At 41.2% G+C, this 27,868-nt stretch overlaps 1 protein-coding gene across 4 annotated transcripts; it reads left to right on the top strand.

Annotated features, from left to right (window-relative positions):
* Positions 1-4,363: 4,363 nt before the first annotated feature.
* On the top strand, positions 4,364-14,117 carry LOC102076824 (CMP-N-acetylneuraminate-beta-galactosamide-alpha-2,3-sialyltransferase 1). 4 transcript variants are annotated; one of them, XM_019351097.2, is made up of 7 exons: positions 4,364-4,596; positions 4,904-5,165; positions 5,254-5,450; positions 5,541-5,720; positions 8,350-8,395; positions 8,482-8,601; positions 12,408-14,117. In XM_019351097.2, exons 2-7 carry the CDS (start codon positions 4,911-4,913, stop codon positions 12,585-12,587), a joined length of 978 nt encoding a protein of 325 aa, XP_019206642.1. In that variant the 5' UTR covers positions 4,364-4,596; positions 4,904-4,910; the 3' UTR covers positions 12,588-14,117. The 4 variants fall into 4 exon arrangements, with proteins under 4 accessions (XP_019206642.1, XP_019206643.1, XP_019206644.1 ...); XM_019351098.2 differs by lacking the exon at positions 4,364-4,596 and adding an exon at positions 4,598-4,612; XM_019351099.2 differs by lacking the exon at positions 4,364-4,596 and having other exon boundaries at positions 4,619-5,165; positions 5,541-5,577; positions 5,668-5,720.
* The last annotated feature ends 13,751 nt before the right edge of the window (positions 14,118-27,868 follow it).

Raw genomic sequence — 27,868 nt, forward strand, 5'->3', positions numbered from 1 at the left:
TTTAAAACAATAAAATGAGCCTTCCTCAGCACATGCTTGTAATAAATGGCCAAAAGCCCGTCTTGCCAACGCCCTGAAAAACAAAGTTAGAAAACACAATAAACGCCTGCTGCAGGTTGCCACAAGAGCAGCACCCAGGTCAGCTGATGCCCCAGCTGATCATTCAATACAGAATTAAAGTTTCAAGTTTTTCCATTCATACAAACCCTCCCTTTATTGTGCAGACTCACCACAAAGCATCATGTAGAGAATAGATCTATAGTCTGTCACATGAATGTAGTGACAGATGTCCTGTGTAAGCCACGTTTACAGTGGTATGGCTCCTGTAAAATGCTATTATTTACATTAGTGTGAGTTGAGTACATTAGAGTGTTGACTAGAAAGTACTTTACCAACTTAGGTAGGGGGTCTAATACTAAAGGAAAGCCAGAAACCTGCCTGTGTAGTTTAAGAACTACCACTTCATTTTATTTTTTACAGGGCTCAGTCAACCACTCATTATCAAACAAATTTCCCACGTGTGGGACTAATAAAGGTTTATCTTGTCTTATCTTATCTTGTTACACACCATCTCCACAATATAAATATTGGTCTCATTTTCCTCATCATAAGGGTTTAGGGCTGCAGGGTCCATTACTGGTCAGAACATGCTGTGATGATGTGGAGGAACGTGTACCCAAATGCAGACTACAGACAGGTGAAAGTGAGAACTGACCTTCAATGTAGTTCGAAACAAAGGGGGAGCTGAAAAGCTAACAGAAAAAGACAAAAAATAGAAATAGATGTAGCAAAATGTTTCAAATTAACTGACATTTTAGTCGTCGAAGCTGCTGCTGCTACAGCTGAACTGTTATAAGTAGTGTGAACAACAAGTTGTATCCCTCGCAGTCACAGGAAGCTACTGTTGCTAGCTTTATCTGTGTGACGACAGTGACAACAACAGAGTGAGGAAAAGGTGGAGTAATTAAAGATGAAGTGTAATTAACATGATAAGAAAATAGATCAGCATCATGAGAAAAGGAGAGATACAAGTGAAATAAATAGCTACTTTGATCATAAGCCACTGTGCTAACCCACGACCAACTATACCAACCTGATTAAAAAGAAAAGTAAGGGATGAGATTAGATTGAAGTTAAGAGAGAGAAGGAGAGCCTGTGAAAAAGGCTCGAGGCCAGTGTACACCAGGAGAGAGAGCATGGAGCCTTTGATAAGGCGAAGGAGAAGAGAGACAAGAGAGAACCTGCGTTAAGGCTCACTGCTGCTGATGACCAGCAGAAAGTACAGAGCCTGCGATAAAGCTGAGAGTTGCAAAATACAGAAGAGGCAAGAGAGAGCCTGCATTAAGGCTCAAGGCTGCCGATGGCCAGGAGAGCACAGAGTCTGTGATAAGGCTAAGAGTTGGCAAAAGTCAGGGGGGAGAAGAGAGAAACAGCTTGCATTCAGGCAGAAAGGGTAAGGTACGTTGAGTTAGTGAATGGAGAGCCTACAGCAAAGACTGGAGTCTGCTCAAGCTCACAGAATGAAACACTTGTTAATGGGAGCAGAAATGTGACTAAAGCTAGAAGGGACTTTGATACCATCCCCATGTAGACTTGAGAAGAGCTGAGAGGATGTGAGCAGACACACAAATGCAGGATGATGCTGGAAATGAATTGGATGCAAGAAGAAAAGGTCATTATTGACCAACAGTTCACTTGTGGATAAGAGGGAGAAAAGCCTTGTGGAGCTGTCGAACCTTTAACTGAGTTAAAGTCTTGTTAGGATACATCTTGACTTAGCCATCAGTGAAGAATGGACACATCTCTGCTGCAATGTTTGTACTGTAATATGAGGATTCACGCACTGCCGATTCTAACCTTATAAGAAACATGCAATGAGACTAAAGTCGTTTTTGTGGAGGACAGTAAACAGCAGAAACTTTGGAGTTCTGCAGCTTGTCAACTATTATCCCTGACAGTACACCCCAAAAGCATGAAAATAGTGTCAAAGGAGTGACAAACTAAATATAGTAAAAATATGATATAGAAACGGACAAACCATTTAAATTATTGAGCAACAAGCACAATAACTTCCAGGCACAACCTTTACCTAATGTAACTAAAGAGAAGTGGCATTGAGAAAATGTTTTGTGGACGGACATGACAGAGATTCAAGCGGCCTAGGTGGAAAGGCAGCTAAGGAGCAAAGAAGGTTGTGCTGTATTTCCAGAATGCTCAGAAACTCCACACATGGCTGAATCAATTGATTTCTCATCTAGGAGGACACACATTAAATTGTAATTTGGAATGAAAATAATTAACAAGAGAACTGTAAGCAGAGAACAGGTGAAGAACTGGCTAGATTTAACTAATGGAGATTTGCAGAGACTAATTGAAAATGCCTGAGTTGCTTTTTTAACCAAGCGCAAATGTGAATGTAAAATACAAGTCTTGAATCTAAAAGGAGATGACACGACAGACAAAAGTGTCAGTGGAAACAATACACAGTCAGGTGCCATTGACAGGAAACTTGATAATCCTGTTTTTTTCTTTTTGAATACATAGCAATCATCATAGCAGACTGAATGTATTTCAGTAAAAATGACTTGTGCAGATATATAAAATCATTGATAAACATATCGCCCTATCAGGAAAGACTGTAGCTGAAGAAGTGATGGCTTTATGGATGGACTAGGTTTAAGGAGCACTGAAAAATACATTATGAAAGAAAAAAAAACCATAAACACCCTTAAAGCTGATAGGTTATTGCAGTCCAGGTTTTTTTTCCCCAAGTGCTTCTGCAGGAACTGTAGTAAGTATGAGGAGAACACAGAGTTTACGGGCCTAAGCAATTCACACACTAGGATTACCCCTAATATCTCCTCATGACTCTTTGAAACTATAGAGGGAATTCATCAGCTGCACAGGTAGAAAGTGCGGCCATACTAAAAATGGAAAACAAATGCACTCACAGATAACTACACTAGTTTGTGGTGAGTTCACTAATCAGCTTTTATTCATTTCCTACTTTGCCACTGGAATCTAAGACAGAGTTTATCTTTTAAAATACAGTCTTTTTCTACAAGGTTTCTTTTTTAACTTGAGCAATAGTGAGCAAGTCAGTGTAAACACGGAACAACAAATGAACAAAACAAACAATAAAAAAAAACAAAAACAGAAAAAATGTACTACATTAATCTGACTCTGAAAATTTTAAGTCTTGACGCATGCCCTATCAACAAGGTATGGAAATTTTTGGGGTTTCTAGTCTCGATGCAGCAACCCTGACTCACAGTCATACGAGTCGCAAGTTATGACAAATGTTTATCCCTGGATTGCCAGGAGTAATCTTTGTGAGATCAGTCTTTGCAGACAACAACAACAACAACAACAACAACAAAGCCATACTTCCTTTGGCTGGCTATTGATGTATGGATCAACACAAACCATTCTGCCAACAAAGAAACAAAGAAACATCACTGCCTGTGCATTCTCATACTCAGGGGCTTGATTTTCACACATGTGACAATCAACTCCAAGACAAGTGAGACAACCATCAGCCGACCTCTTTATAAACATTTGATCTAACTCTCACATGACTTTAGTTTACTAGAGAAAAACTTATTCAAGTCAAAGTTTTTACCTTCAAACATGCCTGTTTTTTAATGACTAATATTGTGTAAGATTTTATTACAAAAAGAACAAAGGGACAAAAAATTACTTTGGCTCATGGAGATGACAAAATACTCCCTCCTCTCAAAGTTTTGGTGTGTCTGCAAAATGGACAGATTGACAGTGTGACATTAACAGAATTGTACTATGTGCTCTAATGTGGCAATAACAATCATGTGACAACCAACTCATGTGACAACCAGCCCTATTCTAATCTACCCTTTCTGAGGAAAGACAACAGCAACTAATATGCAAATCTCATTCAAATGTTAAGGAAAGTAACATATTAGAATACGATTCATAACTGGGAAAAAACATAAACGTAATAAGTGACAGAAGCCCAGCTAATTTGCAGAGATCTTCATCACGTGGATTAATATTTAACATGACTTTTTGTTTTTTCCCAGGGAAGAGTGAACGGGAAAGCACACACGCGCGCGCGGGCGTCTGCTTCGGCGTTTTTATGATAATTTATATTGTATAATCGTTTATTAATCTTTCTGTATTGTCTCAGTGAATAAAATGGATATAAACAGAGCTCATTTGGTGGTTATTTACACCTTGAAACCCGTTAGGATTCTCCACATAAGCGAAAACAGTCAAGGAGGGATTTTCTGGCTTTGTTCTAATCTGCAGACTGTGAAGTCTTCCACAAATCTTACCGTTCAACTTTGTCCTGATGTGAAAAACATATCCTTCATAAAATGGGTGAAGCGGTTTCCAAAGGCGAACATGGGTACATGAGGAAACCCGCACAAACCACACCTCTCTACACCTTTGTCAGAGACGAAGGTGTCGCGTTCTCGGGTAGCAAACGCGTATTGATGTCATGTTTGTTACCTGTGAGTGAAATGGTGAAAAGACTGTCACCGATAGTGAGTCTACGCAACGTTTGTACGTGTAATTCATAAAACTAGACTGGAAAGGGATTCCCTCGCAGATCAGGTAAGTCATAAAAAAGGTATCATATTTTAACAGCTTAATCTTCACTGATATTATTTTCTTTATTTTCTTATGAGTGAATACAAATATTACTACAAAAAAACGTCATAGCCAAATCTTTACTATTCTGAAAATGACCATGACTTGTTTATTTATTCGTTTATTTTTAATGGCTTTGTATAAGTGTTAATTAAGCTAAGACTTATGCTTGCAGGACTGTATGTTCCTTTTGCACAATATAGATATTATATAAGCATTATATGACGTCTTTTCTTATTGTGAGCTTAACTTGTGTGTACTCTGTCTGCAGATTTGTAATGTTTCCTGGTCACACATCTAGAATGATTTCAAAATTGAAGATGCTTGTTTTACTGCTGTGTTTCACTGGCATTGGTGTGTATTTCAAAATGGGCTACCACTTCACTTATTATGCTATGAACCAAAAGCCGTGTGGTTGTAAAAAATGCTTATCTGAAGATAAGCAGTTGCTTCTGGATCAATCGAACAGAAGCATTCAACCATTTTTGACTCCAGACTTCAGCATCTCGGAGAATGAATTCAACTGGTGGAAGGTAAGTAGTCACCTGGAAAGGGTAACGTTTTTACACCCCCTCCAGCTCATTTGGTCTAACAACAAAGTTTATTTGATATGTCTGACAGCGCTTGCAGACTGAAAGCCGTAGCTTTGGAGTTTATGAAACAACGGTGGCCAACTTCTTTAAAATCTTCCCACGGAATTCAGATGTTATACAACCCAAACCTGACCACTGCAGGACTTGTGCAGTGGTGGGTAATTCTGGTAATCTAAGGAGATCGCATTATGGACCGCTGATAGATTTACATGAAGTTGTCATAAGGTACTTTCTCAGTCTTCTTTAACCATTTAAGTTCCTCGCTTACGGAAAAGATCCAAACTGATGTGATATATATCCCTTTGTGCTGTTTAGAATGAACACTGGTATTACCAGAGGCTTTGAAAAAGATGTTGGTAACAAGACAACTCATCGTGTCATGTATCCAGAGAGTGCTGTGGATGTGGATGACAACACTCATTTTGTGCTGTTTCCTTTTAAGATACAGGACTTTGAGTGGCTCATTAATGCCTCTACAACAGGTTTTACTGGAAGGTGAGTTGCATGCAAGTTATTTGTTTTATTGTGCATGCATTCAATGTTATATTAGCCATTCTATCATGAAAGAAATGTTCATAGTACTGAGATAACATGTTTGTATATAAAAAAGACAGCTATGAATGATTAAAGATATTTGTATACACAAGAAATTATGTTTGTTTCCATTACTACTTTACCACAAAAAAATTGTGAGTCCTGAAATATATCAGACTTTACTGTTCAAACAAGATCAATCAAAGCCTTGCTGACCTTAGGTGCACATTGCACATGTCCCAACAGTCATGCAAGACTGCAATTCCACATTAGCAGGTTGATCTTCACTTAAAGCTCTGTAGCAGGTGTATGTCCAGATTGTTAAAGCTATCTATCATGTTGCAGAATAAACAAACCAAAGCAAGACAAAACAAATCATGTTTGTAAAAAATAAAAATAATCTGCAGCTACAAATTTATTATAATGAACCATTTTTTAATCAGTGATGATGATTAAATATGAGTCCTCATATCATACTTTTACTTTAATTAATTTAAGGATGCCCTTGAAGAATTCTGAAATTTGAAAGAAAAGACTAAATATTTGTTTGGAACAGTCATTCAATGCAAAAACATATTTAGGCAGTTGTGACTTACTTTTCATATACTGACATTTGTATTTAGTCATATTTGGGCTTGAAAATTATGCTTTCTAATTTTGCTAATTTTGTTTCAGATAAAATATTCCTCTGAGCTTGCACGCCTTTGTTCTTGGTCCCCCCAATGCCACCCCATTTAAAAAAAATGCTTCTGCTATGAATATTTACAGTCAACATACAGCACCCTCTTCTGTGACTTCTGTGCCAGTTGCTAGGACCTCCTGTGCCTGCCCCTAAACAAATCATCCCAGGAAATTTACACTTCTCTAGCTTGTCTTGCAGCACAACATTTACATGATGCAAAAATCCAGTGTGTATGCAGATTAAAAGTATTGGCTGATTGATATCCCAGAGAAAAGGTAAATTCCAGTCTCAAACTATGAATTTGGCATTTTTTTTTTCCAACAAAACAAACATTATACACTCAAACGTTTTTATACCCAATGTATATATATATAGATATATCTATATATCTATATATATATATTAGGGGTGCAACGATACACAAAATTCACGGTTCGGTTCGGTTCGATACTTTGGTGTCACGGTTCGATATTTTTTCGATACAAAAAAATGTTCATGCTTCTTTAATTTGTCATTTATTAAAATTATAAATATATATTTTAACTCAAAAGTACAGTTTTTAAATTTAATATTGCTGAAACAACAAAATAATAATAATAATAAATAAAAAATCCATCTGATCGAGAAATCACTCCTCTTTGGAAAAGAGAGTTTATTACAGAGAAATGGCTCTTTCCAAAATAAAAGCTATACTATACGCTTCTTCTGGGGTATATTCTCAGCAGCATATTAAACATATCAGGTCCCCATAAGGAGAATCATGTGCTAACGGCTGTCTAAATGACTCGGGTAAAGTTTGTAGCATGCGTGCTTGTTGTTTTTGTCTGCTTCCACTTGTCTTTGCGCTAGGATGATGTTGGCGTAAATGTACAGTCATATTCGTTGTGTTCCCACTAGAGCTGTCTGCGTTAATCTCGTTAAAATGACATTGGCGCCATAACACCATAAATCTCCGTTAACGAGTTACCGGGGATCGCCCCGTGTGTGGGGCTGGACGGCGTCAACACGTTAACGAGCTAACTGCCCTAACGCAGTAGTTCCCACAAATTGAGCATTGCCTAGCACATCCGACACACTGTTTTATTTTTGTCCATGACGTGCTTACCGTCATGCTTCACATGAAAACCAAGATAGTTTCAAACGCCAGATCTGAATGAGGGTGGGAGAGGCTCAATTTGGGGTAGCATTGAGGGAGTTGCCATGTTGCAACGAGCTTAGCTTCTGTCTCGCTAGCTTGCGCTGCACTCAGTGGATCTGCACTCGACAGTGCAGCCTAGGTGGAGTAGTCGAACGCAGATCCACTGAGCGCTCAACACAAACAACATCGTCAGAAGAAAAATTGATAAAATAAATAAAAAAAATTTGTATTGTTCGATACATATGCGTACCGAACCGAAAGCACTGTATCGAATGGTTCAATATGGATACGAGTATTGTTGCACCCCTAATACACACACACACATACATACATACATACATATATATATATATAGATATATATATATATATATATATATATATATATATTTATATATATATATATATATATATATATATATATATATATATATATATAAATATATGTGTGTGTGTGTATATGTAAGTAGAATTAAATGACATTAACAGATTTTTATCAGAAGTCTAGGCAAGTTAAAATAAACACAGATGGTACTAGATTAATGAATAAACACCAAATGTAACAATACACTAGTTATGTCACAAGGAAACAAATTCCAGTGAGGTTGAAATAAAATCATTCAAGCATTGTTCAGAAAAGAAATCACATGTCTGCAGCTTTTCTCTTGCATGTGAAGCACACATGTAAGTTTACTTATAAAAACAAATCTCTTGATTAGCTTTATTTTTGTTTAAACATGTTTTTTTCCCAAATGTTGCTGTTTCCAACAGGTCTTATATGCCAGTGCCTTCAAAGATCAAAGCTAATAAGGATTTGGTGAGTAACTTCAGTGATGAAGCTACCTGGTGGCAATGGCAAATGTTAATAAAATACGTTTAAAGGCTCATTTTGATTTATAACAGGTCATGGTGGTAAATCCAGCTTTTATGAAATATGTTCATGACGTTTGGCTGGGACACAGAGGACTTTATCCATCCACTGGCTTTATGGCTTTGATTCTTGCACTGCACATTTGTGATGAGGTAAGCTCATTCCCTTGAGAGGTCCACAAAGTTTTTAGTTTCTGAAGTGCCACAAGTACACAATAAAATGTGTTTATCATTATTTTACAAGTTGGCTCATGTGAGTCTTTGCCAATCTGTTCTACTTTTGTGCCTTTCCCTCTTAGATATATGTAAATCTATAAATGTCCATACACAGTGTTTTCTGGGAGACAGTGACACAAATCCTTATTATTGTTGCTGTCATAGTGAAGATGGACAGAACAATATCTGGATCATTTTGAGATTTTGCTTCGTCTAAAAAGTCATGGAGTTTCCATTCAATGCTTTTGAGTAAAGTAAGTTCATTGCAGGCAAGGCAGTGACAACCAAGTCTTTTCCAGGAATGGTACCAGTGCATGGCCAAAACAGGAGAGCAGGCAAGTAATCCATGCCTGTATCTCAGTGCTTTCAGGCTGTCCGAATGCAGTTCTGTCCTGTCAGTTATCCTCAAAGCAGTAGGCATGTAAACATAATTTAATTTGATATATATAGCGCCAAATCACAACAACAGTTGCCTCAATACAATCTATATTGTAAGGTGTAGACCCTACAATAATACAAAGAAAACCCCAACAATCATATGACCCCCTATGAGGAAGTGCTTTGGGGATAGTGGGAAGAAAAAACTTTTAACCGGAAGAATCCTCAGGCAGAACCAGGCATAGGAAGGGAGAGCCATCTGCTGTGACCGCTTAGGGGTGACTGGAGGGAGACAGGACAAAAGACATGCTATTGAAGAGAGGAGATGAAGATAAGTTGAGCACAAAGCAACTTTCTCAAACCATCAATGGCTGCTGGGCAGCCCTCCAAGCTGTCAAAGGATACACCCTGCCTCTTGCTCTATGGCCAGTGTTTGCAGCCTTCAATATGTAAAGGGCCATTTTAGCTCCTTCTACTAAACAGCATATAAAAGATGTAACAGGGAGAGGCTAAATTAATACATATAGTACATGTATTAATTTGCCACTAATTTGGTTACAGTTAACCCTCAATTCTAACCCTTGGCTTGCAAGCCACAGGTTACTGACCTCTGTCCTAGGGCTAACACAAAGAGACAAACAACCATTCATCCCACTAACTACATGTCTACGAACTGTGGGAGGAAGCTAGAGAGAACCCACACCGACACTTGGAAATCATGCAAATGCCACACACAAAGACCCTGGTCAGATGGTAAAGTCCAGCTCAGATCTTCTTGTTGTAAGGCAATTGCCAATTGTTTGCAGGTGTGTAATCAGCCATGGTGTGTAGTCAACGAGGGCAGAAACCCAGGAAAATGCTGATTCTGGAACATGCAAGCAAATATAAACACACACGCAGAAGGTGTGTCCAAATTCAGGGACTGCATGCTTCAAAGGTTCCATTTGTAACCTGATTATGTCATGGTCAAGATAATGAAAGCAGTCCAAATTTGAAGGCTCCTTTGAATGCAGCCCCTAGATGTGTCCTTCTTTTCCTGGATTTTACAAGATGTGTTCATCCAAGAAGCGGATCCTGGCTCAGCTTACACTATCCTAAGATTCATTGTGGGTGGAAACCGCCATGAACTTCAGGTGTTCTGTGAAAATACTGGTAGTGACAGACAAAGCAAAAGATGGTTATGTTAGTTGTTATGGTGGGTGCCATGAGTTTTAAAAAAAGATGAGTTGTTTGAGCGTGTCCAATAAGATATCAGGCTGCAGGGAGAAGCTCAGGAAAGGAGAGCAGAGAGACTGATTGTGGCAGAGCATCCCGGAATCATGCATTTACCCCAGCTGGTCTATGTATGTGTCAGTAAAGTGGGGAAAGGGCAGAAGAGTTACAACAGTTGTGGGACTAACCTGGTGGCCAGCAGTGGAGACAGCTCTTTTCAGTTGGTGAATAATGGTGACAAAGACAAGAGCTGGAGCTCTTCAGGAAACCTGGCTGGCAGCTATGGGGGTCTGAGAAGATAGTAGGTTTGACAGGAGGCCAGAAGTGGTGAAGCAGGGGCCGGTGATGATGACACAGTTAGGATGTTGAAGGAGATCCTCTGGAGGCCAGCCAAGAACTCCAGAGGATCTCTGGATGGGATCCCTCTGGAGGCTGCTATCAAAAGAGACAATCAGGAGGATAAGGGGGTGGCTGGCTGCGAAGGAGATCTCCACGATGTCATGCACAAAGCTCTCTGGTGACTTGGTTGTGTTGGTTGCCATGAGCAAACATCATAGGAAGATCTTTAGAGAGTGTTGATGAAGGTCCTCCAATGGCTTGGCAGGAGGCCTGCAGTGGAGCCATGGGCCATCATGCTCAGGCTACATGGGACTCAGGTGAAAAAGGACCCAGGGCTGCAGCGGGGCATACAACCAACCCTGGAGGCTGAGGTTGAGACTGATATCCGAGCCCCCTCACCCTTGGGGCAGGGATGGATGAAGAGCTAGGCCAACCTTGGCCAATATCACCTCCAGAGCTGGGATTGTTGAAGGGACAGGTCGGGCCCTGGCTATGCTCAGCCTTGGAGAAGGGACGGATGTAGGGTGCTTAGTGTAATGGCCCCGTAGTAGCCAGTTCAGCAACTAACTCACATCCCTGGCTACCTTCTACCATATAAAATTCATTTTTTTTGTGTGTGTTTACCCTGGCATCTGTAAACAGGGGTAAAGCTTGAGCTGAGGCTTTGCAGGGCACACAAAAGAGGAGCAAAGTCATTGGACATGTTTCCTCCTGCAGTAAGCTGGCCGTGACAGTGGCGATGAGTTGTTGGGCAGCACCAAGAACAGAAAGGTCTTAGTCTGCAGCTGCATCAGAGAACTGTTGGGCTGCAGAGGAAGCTAAGCACTGTCTAATTGCAGGAGAGAGGTGGAAACACTCGTTAACAGGAGAACCTATGCCAACAGCTCCTACTATCAATTGTTTCTCTGCTGGGTGACTGTGTGTGCCAGGGTTACTGTGACAACTTGAGACAGGAGCTATGGTCATGATGAAATTAAATCATCCAAGGAGGTTGACCGTATCAGCCTCTTGTAATGGCTTTGGGCTTTCTTCACAGATGAAGAGTCTCTGAAGCTGGGCTAAATCTTTCTCAGACTCTTTAAAAACAAAACGAAAGTCTACTGGGTCCATGTCTCCTGCATCCAATGAATGGCCAGATCATTCCATCATGCACAATAGTAAACCTGGACATCAACATAGAGAACAAATGTAAAAGAGAAAGTCAGTTCACATTTCAAGGCCATCTTCAAGTACATAGGCAAAGTAAGGGAGTAGGCAAGTAATCCCCGCCACATCATCTCAATACTTTCAGGCTCACAATCCAGTTCTTATGGAATCTAAGCATAGGACACGAAGGTAAGTTCAGCACAAAAAAACTTTCCCAAACAATTCATGAATCAGAGCCAAGCTTGGATACCACATCCAGTACGATGATCTGTTGTTGACGGTGGGAAAACCTCCAGCCTTAAGTAACCCAGATGTAATCAGCCCAACTGTTTGCAGGTGTGCACTCAGACATGATTTTTAGGTGTGTGATCAACAAGTGTAGAGACCCAGGAAACACTCTGCCTCTGGACAACAAACAAACATACTAACAAACACACACTCACACTGACAGAGGAGAGAGAGAGAGAAAGAAAGGCAAACTGTACCCAGATAACCCAGGGACAATTTGCTTTCCCAAGCAGCTTAACAGTTCATTTCATGTTAAGGTTTCCACCTTTGGTTTTGAGTTTGATTATAAAAGTGACATTTTGAATATTTCTGAAATGCATTTTTCCATTCATCATACATTATCTCTTTCTCATATCTTTTTTCACTTTTTTTTTTGCTAGGTTGATGTGTTTGGTTATGGAGCTGACAGTAATGGAAACTGGAGTCACTACTGGGAAATACTCAAAAACAAAAATTTAAAAACTGGAGTACATGCTGGAAAATATGAATATGACATCATCTGGCGCTTAGCTCAGCAACAAAAAATTAAGTTTTATGAGGCTGTAATGAAGACGATATGATTGAACCAGGAGCCAAAGTACTGATGTGAAGCCAAATGTATGAATTTACAACTATAATTGTCTCATATAGAGACAATTCAAACTTAAATTAAGATTTATTATGAAGAATGACTATTATTCCCTGAATGACAAGTCATTTGATATGTGCAGTTTTGGCAGTGTCTTTCCTCATCTTAGACTTTATGCTAACTTTGAAAATAAATAGGTGCACCCAAGGAAAAGCAGTCAGTCATACATACATACATACCAAGCATTATAAAGTAATTATTGAAGGATGGCATTATGGAAGGAGGAGCAAAGGGTAAAGAAGCAGATGACATAACACAATTCAAATTTTGTTTAAAATGGGCATTTGCATCCTTTTGCATCCACATTTTATATAGGGTTGCAATAATTTAAGTTTATTGCTTTTTGTAATGACCATGGGAGAAACAAAATATTACAGCTTTTGAAATAAAATGCTTTGAAGGTATTTGATGATAGTAGCATTTAACTGCATTTAGAAATCAGATATTTGTAACTATGTTAAAAAATATCTGAAAGGGTATTTTTTTTTGAAAGTTTGTTAGAATGACGTGTTTTCGTAAATGTGATTAAGTTTATGTAATAAAAAGCTGGTCAGAATTGTGCACTATATTGCCAAAAGTATTAGCTCATCTGCCTTCGCACACATATCTACTTGAGTAGATACGGTTTAATATGATGTCGGCACACCCTTTGCAGCTATAAAAGCTTCAGCTCTTCTAGGAAGAATTTGGACATTCTTTAGGAGTGTGTTTATGGGAATTTTTTATGGGAATGGGAAGGGCTGATTTGCAGTTTCCAAAGTAACTCATTCCAAAGGTTGGGGTTGGGTTGACGTGAGGATTCAACTGCATGTACAAGAGCAAAACATCTGTTCCCCACAAAGCTGGGAGCATGAAATTTTCCAAAATATCTTGGTACACTGAAGCATTAAGAGTCTCTTTCACTGGAACTAAGAACTCCTGAAAAACAACCCCACACCATTATCCCCCCACCAACAAGCTTTACACTTGGGAAAATGCAGGCAGACAAGTACCATTCTTATGGCAACCACCAAAGCCAGACTCATCTATCAAATTTCCAGATAGAGAAGCATGGTTCGTCACTCTGGGGAACACGTGTCCACTGTTCTATAGCAGGGCTCTAGAGTGCGACCAAATTTTTCAATGGTGCGACTAAAAACAATATTTGGTGACACCAGTGCGACCAACTGTTTGGGTAACAAAAAAAATCTCTGCAACTCTCCATGTGGTCAACAACAGACACACATTATACCCCTATCGTGGACTAAACCAATCAGAGATAGTCAGGGGCGGGACCTCTCTGATAGGCCGTGGTGCAGTTGAAAGTGCAGTTGGAAGAGGGAGGTGAGTTCAATATTTTTTTCGGTTTCGTTTCAAGGTGGCATCGTTCTGATTCCATAGGTGAGTAGCTTGAATAAAGCGATATCGATTCATTAAATCCTGAATTGACTTTTAAATATAACTGTGTTTTGCCAGAAACGCCAGATTCTCAGATTAAAGCTCACAAAACAATTTCAACAACCACCAAACAGCAAATGAGAGCAGGTACACGGATTCCACACAAAGACGTAAACACAGAGTGGACCCGACGCATCAGAATCAGCTTTGTCTTTCTCGGCTTTCTCACCCGATGGCACGTAGACGGACATGCTGTCGGAGCTCACCGATTCTGATGCGTCGGGTCCGCGCTGTGTTTACGTCTTTTTGCGCTAGATTTTGAGCTGCAGGTTTTGTCTCTCTCCAACCAAAATTCACCGAGCCAGCAGCAAAAGAAGCAGCAAACTGCGCTTCACATTTGATCAATGTCTTCATGAATTCCCTCTTACTTTTGCTGTTTTGCTTCCAACACGATAAAAATCACACTTCATGCACAGCTCTCTCTCTCTCTCTCTCTCTCTCTATACTTCAAGAACAGTTTCCCGTCTCAAATTTTTGTTTTCGGCATTATTCATTCGCTTATTACCCACCAGTCTACCGTTGTTTACAGCGCTGTCGGTCACTGTCTTTTTCTTTTTTTTCACTTAAATGACCTCGGACAACAAAGCCTAATTTCTGCTGTTCAATACTGAAGAAATTTAAACTTTTTAAAATTATGCAAAATTGCAGAATATTGCAGAATATTTTTAAGGTTATCTGCTATAAAACGCCAGACCAGAAAAATCTCCTTCATGTTTTTCTGTGTTTTATTCTCAGTCACTTTGACACAAAGGCATCTGCTGTGATGTTCACAATTCTGATGAAGTCTCACATGTATCAGTACTGATAAATGATCAGAATTATAATATTTCTGACTGTCTGAGGCTAAATTGAATCGAATCAGGACTTTGAGAACCGGAATCGAATGGATTATAGAAATCAGTGATGATACCCAGCCCTAGTGAGCAGCCTAGGCCTGACAGAAGTGGATGTAGCTGTGGGTAATAAGAAAAGATGAAAAGAACTATTGATAACTTTTTTGTTATGTTAAGGCCTGATCCGTCTGAAATTCATAGCCAGTGCTCTGACACGGTGCCATCAGTCTTTGAATGCTGAAAAAACAGCAGTGTATCCAGAAAACACATTATATGCAGCGATAAATGCACTGGCCAAGTGTCCCCTCTCCCCACTGCCTTTCAGCAGCATGCAACACCAAACAGGACGTCAGAGGAGGCCAAGATGATGATTAAGTTTAACATTTTCTACAATATTGACAAAGTACTTTAAGCACAAGATTGTTAATTAATAATTTAGAAATGAATATTGTCTGTATGGACTGCAATTTCCTCCCCAAAAAAGTGCACATGTAAAACTGCGGTGTTAAGCGATGCGGTTGAAAAATTTGAGTGCGCCTAACTTTTGTTAGGCGTACCGGTGCGCCCATGGCAAAAAGTTAGTCTAGAGCCCTGTATAGGCAAGTGGTGATGTGTTTTACACCACTGCAACTGATGTTTTGCATTGCACTTGGTGATGCTCGGCCATGGACCCCCATTCCATGTAGCTCTCTACGCCTTCTATCACAGTACCAGGGTGGAATTCACTGACCTGAAAGCGAATGTTCTTTCCCAAATTTATAGAAGCAGTCCACTTCATTTTATACTCCTATGGATTTTATATACTCATGTAAGTTAGGATGGATGGGTGAATTAATACTTCTGGCAATATAGTATAGGAAGACATTTGAAGGCAAATCTATGTACTGCATCCATAAATATGGAAAATACATGGATCCATACACTGTGTACATTGTGTATTGTGTTTAGCTGAAGTGATCTGCTGTACTGTTCTTCACTAAAAAAAAGCTGTTTACATGAAAGGAACATTTTACATTCATAACAAAGTAAGTAGTACAGAGAGTATGCCACATGTCATGCAATATTATCTTCTGGATATTTTAATATAGTCAACAAATATTTAATTTGTTGTTAAATATATATATATATATGTGTGTGTGTGTGTGTGCGTGCACGTGAGGTAAACATACATATGAATATATTTACGGGCAGATGTTCCAATCAAATATTAATTATTGTCACAAACAAAACTATTGATACCAACAAATTATTATTAATAGTAGGGATAGTTTGGACATATCACTACCACTTTTCTGATTACCTGATATCGTTCCTACCATAACTGCCATAGCTACCATGTCAAATAAAATTCCACAGGGTAAACCAAAGAGCACTTATTGGAGATTTTTTTTTTTTTTTGCTCTTGCAGATGCAGTTGTGTAATTGGACACCTGGAGTGCATCATTCTTTATATATGCATTGTATAAAGTATTTAGACTTTTTTTGGCATTGTATTTTTATGTATTATAGAATCACACACAGCAAATTGTTATTTTGTCAGTTTGGTGTGGGATCACTGAAGTTGGTAATGCGCATACAGCACGCAGCAGTAGGCATGTATGTAAGTATATAATTGCATGAGGTGTAACAAAAAAATCTTTTTAATGGTCTGTAGATCTCCTGCAAAATTAATAACCCACCAGTATGTTCTATTTATGTGTTTAATGCAGTCACCAAATATTTAAATACATTACAGTTTTTACAAGATCAATCTCAAAGTTTTATTATGACCCACCAATATGTTCTAAAGTGACACCCTTCTGTTCACTAAAGGGCAATACAGGATTCATGTTTTAATGGCCTTGAAATCATTAAGCACTTATCAGAGTGAAAAGCATCACCTGTTCAAACCTACTCAAGCAGAATAAAAAGGGTAAATAAAATGATCTTTTATTTGTCTTCTAGAAAAATGAACCACAACAAATGTTTAAAGTTGGACATATCATCACATATGTTGGTACATATACAATGCTCTTTTATTTCTTACTGGAGCACAGGAAACACTGAAGGCAGTGTTTTCCTAATCCATGGCTTTATTTTGACTTCATCTTAAATGATAGAAGGTCTGAAGTAGAAAAAGTGTGTTTTCACATAAAACACCCAGCGCGCCCCTGCGGGCGGTTTATCCTTCAAGCTCGGGTCCTCTACCAGAGGCCTGGGAGCTTGAGGGTCCTGCGCAGTATCTTAGCTGTTCCCAGGACTGCGCTCTTCTGGACAGAGATCTCCGATGTTGTTCCCGGATCTGCTGGAGCCACTCGCCTAGCTTGGGAGTCACCGCACCTAGTGCTCCGATTACCACGGGGACCACCGTCACCTTCACCCTCCACATCCTCTCGAGCTCTTCTCTGAGCCCTTGGTATTTCTCCAGCTTCTCGTGTTCCTTCTTCCTGATATTGCTGTCATTCGGAACTGCTACATCGATCACTACAGCCGTCTTCTTCTGTTTGTCTACCACCACTATGTCCGGTTGGTTAGCCACCACCATTTTGTCCGTCTGCATCTGGAAGTCCCACAGGATCTTAGCTCGGTCATTCTCCACCACCCTTGGGGGCATCTCCCATTTTGACCTCGGGACTTCCAGGTTATACTCGGCACAGATGTTCCTGTACACTATGCCGGCCACTTGGTTATGGCGCTCCATGTATGCCTTGCCTGCTAGCATCTTGCACCCTGCTGTTATGTGCTGGATTGTCTCTGGGGCATCTTTACACAGCCTGCACCTGGGGTCTTGCCTGGTGTGATAGACCCCAGCCTCTATGGATCTTGTACTCAGAGCTTGTTCTTGTGCTGCCATGATTAGTGCCTCTGTGCTGTCTTTCAGTCCAGCTTTGTCCAGCCACTGGTAGGATTTCTGTATATCAGCCACCTCCTCTATCTGCCGGTGGTACATACCGTGCAGGGGCCTGTCCTTCCATGATGGTTCCTCGCCTTCCTCCTCTTTCTTGGGTTTCTGCTGCCTGAGGTATTCACTGAGCACGCTGTCAGTTGGGGCCATCTTCGTGATGTATTCGTGGATGTTTCTTGTCTCATCCTGGACTGTGGTGCTGACACTCACCAGTCCCCGGCCCCCTTCCTTCCGCTTAGCGTACAACCTCAGGGTGCTAGACTTGGGGTGAAACCCTCCATGCATGGTAAGGAGCTTTCTTGTCTTGATGTCAGTGGCTTCTATCTCCTCCTTTGGCCAGCCTATTACCCCAGCAGGGTACCTGATCACGGGCAGGGCGTAGGTGTTGATGGCCCGGATCTTGTTCTTACCGTTCAGCTGACTCCTCAGGACTTGCCTGACCCTCTGCAGGTACTTGGTGGTTGCAGCTTTCCTAGCGGCCTCTTCATCGTTCCCATTCGCCTGTGGGATCCCCAGGTACTTGTAACTGTCCTCTATGTCTGCAATGTTGCCTTCTGGTAGTTCAATCCCCTCAGTTCTGACTACCTTCCCTCTCTTTGTTACCATCCGACTACACTTCTCCAGCCCGAATGACATTCCAATGTCATTGCTGTATATCCTGGTAGTGTGTATCAGTGAATCGATGTCTCGTTCACTCTTGGCATACAGCTTGATGTCATCCATGTACAGGAGGTGGCTGACAACCGCTCCGTTCCGTAGTCGGTATCCGTAGCCAGTCTTGTTAATGATCTCACTGAGGGGGTTCAGGCCTATGCAGAACAGCAGTGGGGACAGAGCATCTCCTTGGTAGATCCCGCACTTGATGGTGACTTGTGCTATGGGCTTGGAGTTGGCCTCTAGTGTTGTGTGCCACATTCCCATTGAGTTCCTGATGAAGGCTCTTAGGGTCCTGTTGATCTTGTACAATTCTAGGCATTCCAGTATCCAGCTGTGGGGCATTGAGTCATAGGCCTTCTTGTAATCAATCCAGGCTGTGCACAGGTTGGTCAGTCTGGTCTTGCAGTCTCGGCTGACTGTTCTGTCTACCAGTAGCTGGTGTTTTGCGCCTCTGGTATTCTTGCCAATCCCTTTCTGTGCCCCGCTCATGTATTGACCCATGTGCCTGTTCATCTTAGCCGATATGATGCCTGACAGGAGCTTCCATGTAGTACTGAGGCAGGTTATTGGTCGGTAGTTGGATGGGACCGGTCCCTTCTTGGGGTCCTTGGGGATCAGGACCGTCCGACCTTCGGTTAGCCATTCCGGGTGTCTCTCGTTAACTAGCAGCTGGTTCATTTGTGCTGCCAGACGCTCGTGGAGTGCAGTCAGCTTCTTCAGCCAGTAGGCGTGAACCATGTCGGGCCCTGGTGCTGTCCAACTCTTCATACTGGAGACCCTTTCTTGGATGTCTGCCACTGTGATGGTTACTGGACCCTGTTCAGGGAGGTCGCTATGGTCTGCCCTCAGATCCACTAGCCACTGAGCATTGCCGTTATGGGTTGCGTCCTTCTCCCATATGCTCTTCCAGTATTGCTCCGTCTCCAGCCTTGGTGGTGCTGTTCTGTTATTGTTCCCTTGCCACTGAGAGTACACCTTTGCTGGTTCTGTGGAGAACAGCTGGTTTATTCTCCTGCCTTCTATCTCTCTGGTGTACCTCCTCAAGCGGCTGGCCAAGGCTGTGAGTCTTTGCTTGGCAGTTTCCAAGGCCTCAGGTATGGACAGCTTGCTGTATTTCTTATGCACCTTCTTTGTCGCGCCTTTCTGCAACTCCGTTAGTTGGCTAACCTCCCTTCGTGCTACTTTGATCTTGCCCTCTAGCCTCCTTCTCCATGGAGGGTACTGCCCCTTGTGGCTGTTCAACTTGTAGCCAAGCATCTCACTGATCACTGCTGCCGTAGTGTAGATCAGCTTGTTAGTGTCGGTAATCGTGGTTGTAGGTATCATCCGTAGTGCTGCATTAACATCATCTAGCAGACCTTCTGAGGGTACTTCACGTAATCTTGGTAACCGGCTAGGGGGGGTCCAGGTTTCAAGCTTGGCCATGATCCTATCTTTCAGGTCAGTTCCTCTCGCACTCAACGATCCTTCTCCTATCGCACTTGGGGCTATGTACCCAATCTCGGGTGGGGGTGATGATATCTCCCCCCTGACCTGGCGTCCTGACTCCTCCTTGCCGTAGCATTTATGTTGTACCTCGTCAATCTCTAGCTGTGAGAGCAGTCCCTTCTTTCGAATGTTGGAACACTGAGCTACTAGTTGTTTCGCCGTCATTGTGGATGTTGGGTATCGAAGAATCCATAGGTCCCTCATCCTATTCATGTAACCCCTTCCGCCAGGGTTACTTGCGTAGTAGCATTCCAACAACGCCCTGTTTTCGTCTCTTGCCCACCGATGCCTTCTTGTTCCAGTAGCCCACTTGTCGTCAGGGTGCCCTGGTTCCTCAACACCTGACGCGGACCTTGTTGATCCGGGCGACGTCCGAGCCGGCATGCCTTCATATTTATCTGTCTCGCTCATGTCTGCGGTAGGCTCACTTTAGCATAGGGGGTCTAGCCTTAGGACCCTTACTGGATACAGACGCCCCAGGCAGGAATCGAACTTGCGATCTTCTGCTCCAAAGGCGTGTAGTTTAACCACTACGCTATCCAGCTGCATGTATACATGTATATATATGTATATATACATATATATGTATATATACATATATATATATATGTATATATATATATATATATATATATATATATATATATATTAGGAGTGCAACGATACTCGTATCGATATTGAACCGTTCGATACAGTGCTTTCGGTTCGGTACGCATGTGTATCGAACAATACAACATTTTAAATTTATTTTATCAACTTTTCTTCTGACGATGCTGTCTGTGTTGAGAGCTCAGTTGCGTTCGACTACTCAGCCTAGGCTGCACTGTCGAGCGCAGATCCACTGAGCGCAGCGCAAGCTAGCAAGACAGAAGCTAAGCTCATTGCAACATGGCAAATTGAACCTCCCCCGCCCGCATTCAGATCTGGCTTTTGGAACTATTTTGGTCTTCATGTGAAGTATGACCCTGAAGGTAAGCACGTCATGGACAAAAGTAAAACAGTATGTCGGATGTGCTAGGCAATGCTCAATTACATGGGTGGGAACTACTGCGTTAGCGCAGTTTGCTCGTTAACATGTTGACTCTGCCGACATCATCCTAGTGCAAAGACAAGTGGAAGCAGACAAAAAACAACAAGCACGCATGCTACAAACTTTACCCGAGTCATTTAGACAGCCGTTAGCACATGATTCTCCTTATGGGGACCTGATATGTTTAATATGCTGCTGAGAATATACCCCAGAAGAAGCGTATAGTATAGCTTTTATTTTGGAAAGAGCCATTTCTCTGTAATAAACTCTCTTTTCCAAAGATGAGGGATTTCTCGATCAGATAGATTTATTTTTTTATTACTTTGTTGTTTCAGCAACATTAAATTTAAAAACTGTACTTTTGAGTTAAAATACATATTTATAATTTTAATAAATGACAAATTAAAAAGGCATGAACATTTTTTTGTATCGAAAAAATATCGAACCGTGACACCAAAGTATCGAACCGAACCGTGAATTTTGTGTATCGTTGCACCCCTAATAAATATATATATATATATATGTATATATATATATATATATATGTATATATATATATATATATGTGTGTGTATATATATATAGTATAGTTTTTTGAGTCATTCTTGGCAGTTTCTTTGTGAAAATCTACAGAGGTATTGCATTTTATTTTCTGTTGGCTACAAATAAATAAATAAATACTGGACAGTTTCTCAAGCCAATGCCACAGAGAAAATAAAATGTAAAAATCAAATAAAACAAAAACAAATTTTATCCTGCTCCCCAATCAATGCCATGCCATTATACCTCAAACTTGCAGATTATGTATATCATTATCAAGTTACAGAATAGACCAAACAGAACACATGAAGTTGATTATCTTTTCTGATGTGACAGGTATTTTGAAATACAGTATTTCAAGCAGAGCTCAAAAATTACACCAATTAATAAATCAATCAATCAATCAATAAATGAATGTAGCAACCAACTAATCGGTCAATCAATATTTTAAAAAAAATAAAGTGAAAAGGTCTTTGCCAATGTGTCCCCAGTATGAACCCAAAAACCACAATAAGGGGATGTGACAGGTAAACTGGTAATGTTTAGATTCGCAATTTGCCTTTTGAAGAAGCACTCATATTTGGCTTTTTTTGGCTTGTTCCTGGCCAGATAACAGATAACGTAATATATAACAGTAACACAAACATGCACATGTATACAAACACATACTCATAAAACAAAAAGGCACTCAGTACTTTGCCATAAGTGTTTAGTCAGCAGAATAAATGTCCAAATAAATTGTAATAACAGTTACATATGTGATCATTTAATTGTCATGCACTGTCATGCTTCTTGATCTGGATAGTAATTGACTTTATCCCAAGGGAAGTTTTAAACAAGGACAACGAGAGAAAAAGTCTGAGCCAGAGGAGACAAACTAATGTCCTGAAAGAGCAGGCTACAATTTTTCCCTCTTTATGGGACATTTGCAAACACCAGATTTTTTTTTTTTTTACCTTATATTTGTTTTTAAGAAAAATAAGAGCCACATATGAGGATATTCGTTTAAAATTTTGATAGAACAGTAGCAGTTTAATGTCCTCGTAAGTGGATATCAGGCCCTTGTAGAACAAAATTGAGTATTTTGGTCTAAATAACCCAAAATGTGATGTCCACATATGTGGACGCCAGGTCCTAGGAGGTTAAATTAGAATCTAACAAATTTGTCTTCTAGACAACTGAATAAAAGGTTTAAGGTTGGTCATTATACATGATCATACATAGAGGGTGCTCTTTTACTTCTTATTGGAGCACAAGAAACTACATGGCTTTAATTTAACTTCTTCTTAACCAAAAGAAGAACTTAACCAGAAAATGCGCGTGCGCGTGCACACACACACACACACACACACACACACACACACACACACACACACACACAGTTTCAAATGCAGGGTTTGAAGTAGAGATCAAAATCTACACCAGTGAATGATTGAATGAATTGATCAGTCAATGTATCTATCAATCAATCAACATTTTGACAACAATAAAATAAAAAGATTTTTGCAAATGTGCACCCAGTATGAACCCAAAAGCCATAATAAAGGTAGTCATGAAGTAAACTGCTAATGTTTGGATTTGCCATTTGCCTTTCAAAGAAGCGTTTTGTGTCTTTTGACAAAGTATTTGTCTTTTTCAAGGAAGTTGGCCAGTTAACAAATCACATGATACATAACAGCAACACAAATATGCACATGCATGCACATAAAATAAACATTCACTCTGTAATTTTCCATTAGTGTTTAGTCAGCAGGTTAAAATGATCATATTGCTTGTGAAAGTGAACTGTAATAACAGTTACATATGTGATCATGTATTTGTCATGCATGGAGATGTTTCTTGATCTGGATAGTAATCAACTATCCAGATGTGAGTACTAGAAAACAATTATTAGAATATAATGTGTTAAATTTGCTTAGACAAGAGGGTTCAGCAGTAGATCAGAGGAATGGTGAAGGTTTTGTCTGTGTGTTTCAGTTGGTTTAGCTGTAGGCCTGAGAGTGTGTGTAATTGTTTAGAGGGAGAGGAATTTATGGACACTGGGGGTCTGGCTGTCATAAAAGGAGACAGGAAGCTACAGTTCGGGGATGCTGATGCTTGTACCTTTAATAAAAACTCATAATTGTCATAACTTAGAAGTAGTTTTGCAGGAGACTCTCCACATGCTTAGCTGTAAAACTAAGACAACAAGAGGCCAATGGCCCAGTGGATGCAGAGTGGGGGTCTCACTGCTTGTAATATGTTAACTGTGTTTTGTATGTTTTGTAAAGGAATTTGGTGTAGCTTGGGTGAGGGGAGATTACTTTTATGACCAACAGGAAGTCACATACACAGAGACACACACACAGTGCTTTAACTGTTACTACGCACACACCCCCACACGCACAGTCACTCACGTGCACTCACACAAACACACAGGTACGCACACACACAGGCACATACATACACAAACACAGGGTTTGCAACACACCATGTGGGTTTTATGATGGGGTCGCTTCTATAAAACTGGTTGTAACAAACAAAGACGTGAAGATCTGCAGAGGGACACCGGCCTTGTACGTCTAGTGATGGTAAATTCGATTCTTTTTACTGAATCGAGTTTTAATGAGTCACTCACCAAAGTGAATAGGGTTTCTTGAGTCATTTGAGTCACTGATTCAGTTGACCAGAGAGTGCAAAAATGTATATTTTCACTCAAACTTAATTTGTTTCTCTTTTAATGTAAATCCTACTGCTAAGATGAATGATTGTAAAAGAAAACAACTATTTTTTTAGAGCAAAAAAGAGCAAAAAAAATTCTAAAGGGAACATTTATTTATTTTTATTTTATTTTATTGGTATTTTCCTTAAATGTGTCAAATATATCTCATCTAAATGTCCACTGAGCTGTGAGCCAGGGGGCGGTAAAGCGCCTTAACATTGTTTGCCAACCAAGACGAAGAAGAAGCTATGAGCCAGGAGGGAGGGGGTGAGTGAGTGAGTGAGTGATTCGTAACAGGAAGGGAGGGGGTGAGTGAGTCAGTGATTCGTTCAACTCATTTGAGCTGTGAGCCAGGAGGGAGGGGTGAGTGAGTGAGTGATTCGCCTTACTACGGTGGCCCTGAGAGGCAAACGGACTGCAACTTCAGAAAACACTTGCAAAAAGAAAAACACTGGGCGTTTATCAATATGCGTACTTGTGCGTACTTGCGTTCTCGTGTACTCGTGATACGTCATCAGTCGGAGACCAAGTACTGTTCCAATTCGAAGTACGCATCACGCCGAGAACGCGAAAAAGTCCCGGATGTGTTCTCGATCCGCCCATTTTATCGAGCATGCATCGGTGTAGACTTGGGACAGCTAAATATCCCAGAATGCATTTCGTCCAAAACTCAACAGCGGACTCCCGGCACATCGTCCCCCCCCCGCCACCCCCCACCCCCCGCTCGCGGACTTCTCACTACTCAGGTTAAAGAAACCCCAGCAGCTGTCTATAGTATTGAGTGTCCACTAGAATAGAAATAAAAGCGTTCTAACATCTCACCTGCTTGTTTTTATTAAGGTATGTACACGTATGTACATGTACACTATTTTTATTAATAGAGGTTTCACTACTGAGGTTAAACATGATATATAAGTCACTTAGATCACTTCTAAATGTTAATGTTTGGTTTATTTCAGTGTTTTATTTGTTCCTGAGTAAACCGGTTTGGCTGTGATTAAAGTTAAGCTTCATAACATGTTACTCACAGTTAAATTAAGAGGGGACGGCAGTAAAAACTCCGGACCTGTGACATCATCACGTACGCTGGTGTTCCGACTGTACAAATCACGAGTCCGTGCTCGCGTACTTGAGAATTGAGAAACGGCCCACGAGTCCGTGCTCGCGTTCTCGGCGGGTACGTACTCCCGTGCGTTCTCGGCGAGTACGTACTCACCGAGCACGCGAGTACGTACTCGCGTACTTGGGCATTGATAAACGGCCACTGCAATAAGAAAAACGCTGCAAAAAGAAAAACACCTGCAAAAAGAAAATCGCTGCAAAAAGAAAAACGCTGCAAAAGCACACAAGACACAACGGAAATGTTTCTGGGGAGACAATGACCCGACGGACCAGTTGCAAGAACCAAAACATGCTAACAAGTGCACTGGGACTGGGAGACACTTCAAAGAAGTGGAAGCGGGGCGGCCAAAGAGTAAACTTGGAAAAGTAAGTACTGAATATTATGTCACTTATTTATGTGCAAATGTTTAATAATGAAGAACATTAAAACATTACTGTTGGCCACATGCCGGCAAAGTTATGTGACATTAGCGATGTTTGTACTTTCAGCATTAACTTTGTTTTAAAGCCTTTACTTTATACGCCGTTCGATAGTTGACCTTAATCTCACAGAGAATGTGATGATTTTATGGATAATTAAAGTCAGTCATATATCCACAAACACAACAGGCTGAAAGTCAGTGAATGCTGCTCGGTTTGCAGTCCTGAATATGACGGCACAAGCAGGATTCACTCCACTGTTAATGTTAGCTATGTTATATTGCTGCCTCTGTTCGGTGGTGTCGAGCCAAACGGACTTTAACGTGTGTTTGAACGAGCTGACGGTTCACTCGTTAAGCTGAAAGAAAGATGCTTTAATCACAGGAGTCACACATGTGTCCAATAAGTGTTTGTTTTCAGCTGTAACAGCTAATGTTTGATCAAAGGCAGCTGTGTCCTGTAGGGACACTTGCAAACACTGGACAGCTAGTCAATTAACTGATTAATGATTGCGGTTCTGTGTGATTGCATTTGTAATGTCTGAATAAGTGTTGATTAATCATTGCTGTTGTCTTTTTTTTTTTTTTTTGCTAGAGGAGCAGACAGCCCTTGGATCAACTGAAGCTGGTTTTGTTATGGAGGCTGCAGAATTGGTCGTTCATCATAGTCTAAGGAGCTTGGAAAGAACAGTGTCTGGACTTCTTCAATTTGCTTGAAGACATTTCACCTCTCATCCGAGAACTGAAGAAGCTTCTCGGATGAGAGGTGAAATGTCTTCAAGCAACCTATTTGGGTGTTATGTTGGAGCTGCTCTACTCTCTCAACACTGTTTGTTCCTGTGGTGCCATGATTACTGCTTCTGTGCTGTCTCAGAGGGTGGGGATGATGACATCTCTCTCCTGACCCGATGTCCTGGTTCCCTCTTGCTGTAGCATTTCTGTTGTACCTCATCAATCTCTATCTCAATCTCATGCTGGCTGCAGTGTAGCGAGGAGGCAGTAGAGTCGTTGAAGGAAAAAGGGGGCAGGCGAGGTGCTGTCCACTGAATTCACCAAATTAGATTCGTTATGCTTATGACTTTATACAGATAAGAAAGGGGGATGAGTGGAAGACAGCGTTAAACATGCCCCTGGGACACTGTGAATCTTTGGTCATGCCATCTGGGTTAACAAATGCCCCCACTGTGTTCCAGCCATTGGTGAACTACGTACTCCGGAATCTTTTGAGCATCTTTGTTTTCAGTTATCTTGATGATGTTCTGATTTTTTTCTAATTTTCTTGAGGAGCACTGGATCCATGTGAGGAGTGTGTTGCAGCAGCTGTTGGAAAACCGTCTGTATGTAAAAGCCGAGAAGTGCGAGTTCCATGCCTCCATGGTCTCATTTCTGGGCGTGTTGTGTGTGCAGGGGGCAGGAGTGGTCCGTCTCTGAGTCTTGGAAACAGCTCCAGTGTTTCCTAGGGTTTGCGAACTTCTATCAACGTTTCATAAGGAATTACAGCGAAGTACTGCACCTCTCACCTGTCTGACTTCACCTAAGGTACGTTCACCTGGTCCTCAGTGTCAGGGCTCAGGAGAGACTCAGAGGCAGACCGTCTCAAAAGTTCACAATTTATTTACAACAGACACCAGGTGCGAATATATACAAGTGGGGGGAGGGGTCGCGGGAAGGGGGGTCTCCAGGAACGCAGGCACGGGGAAGGAACACACGGACTATGTACAATCCTCCACGGACACTCAGGCTTAGCTCGGACTCAGGCTTTAGCTCACCAAACGGCAATCCTCAGGCTGGCAAGAAGTGAGTGTTACACAGTAATCCAGCGATGAGGCACCTCCAGCCACCTCCTTAAGTACCAAGCCAGAATGAGCGCAGATCGCAGGAGATTGTTTGCAGGTGCGGGAGCCAGGGGCGGGAGCTCACAGAGAACTCCGCCCCGGTGGTGCGCAGAGCGCGAGAGGGAAAGGAGAAGGGACAATAGAGGCAAAAACACTTGTAGCCAGACTGGGCTAGCCGGGGAGGCACAGGACCATGACAGTACTCCCCCCCCCCCTCAATGGGAGCCTCCTGGCGACCTACCCGGCTTACCTGGATGCCGCCGGTGG

Source organism: Oreochromis niloticus, linkage group LG22, assembly GCF_001858045.2.
Source record: "Oreochromis niloticus isolate F11D_XX linkage group LG22, O_niloticus_UMD_NMBU, whole genome shotgun sequence".
NCBI classification, from domain to species: Eukaryota; Metazoa; Chordata; class Actinopteri; order Cichliformes; family Cichlidae; genus Oreochromis; species Oreochromis niloticus.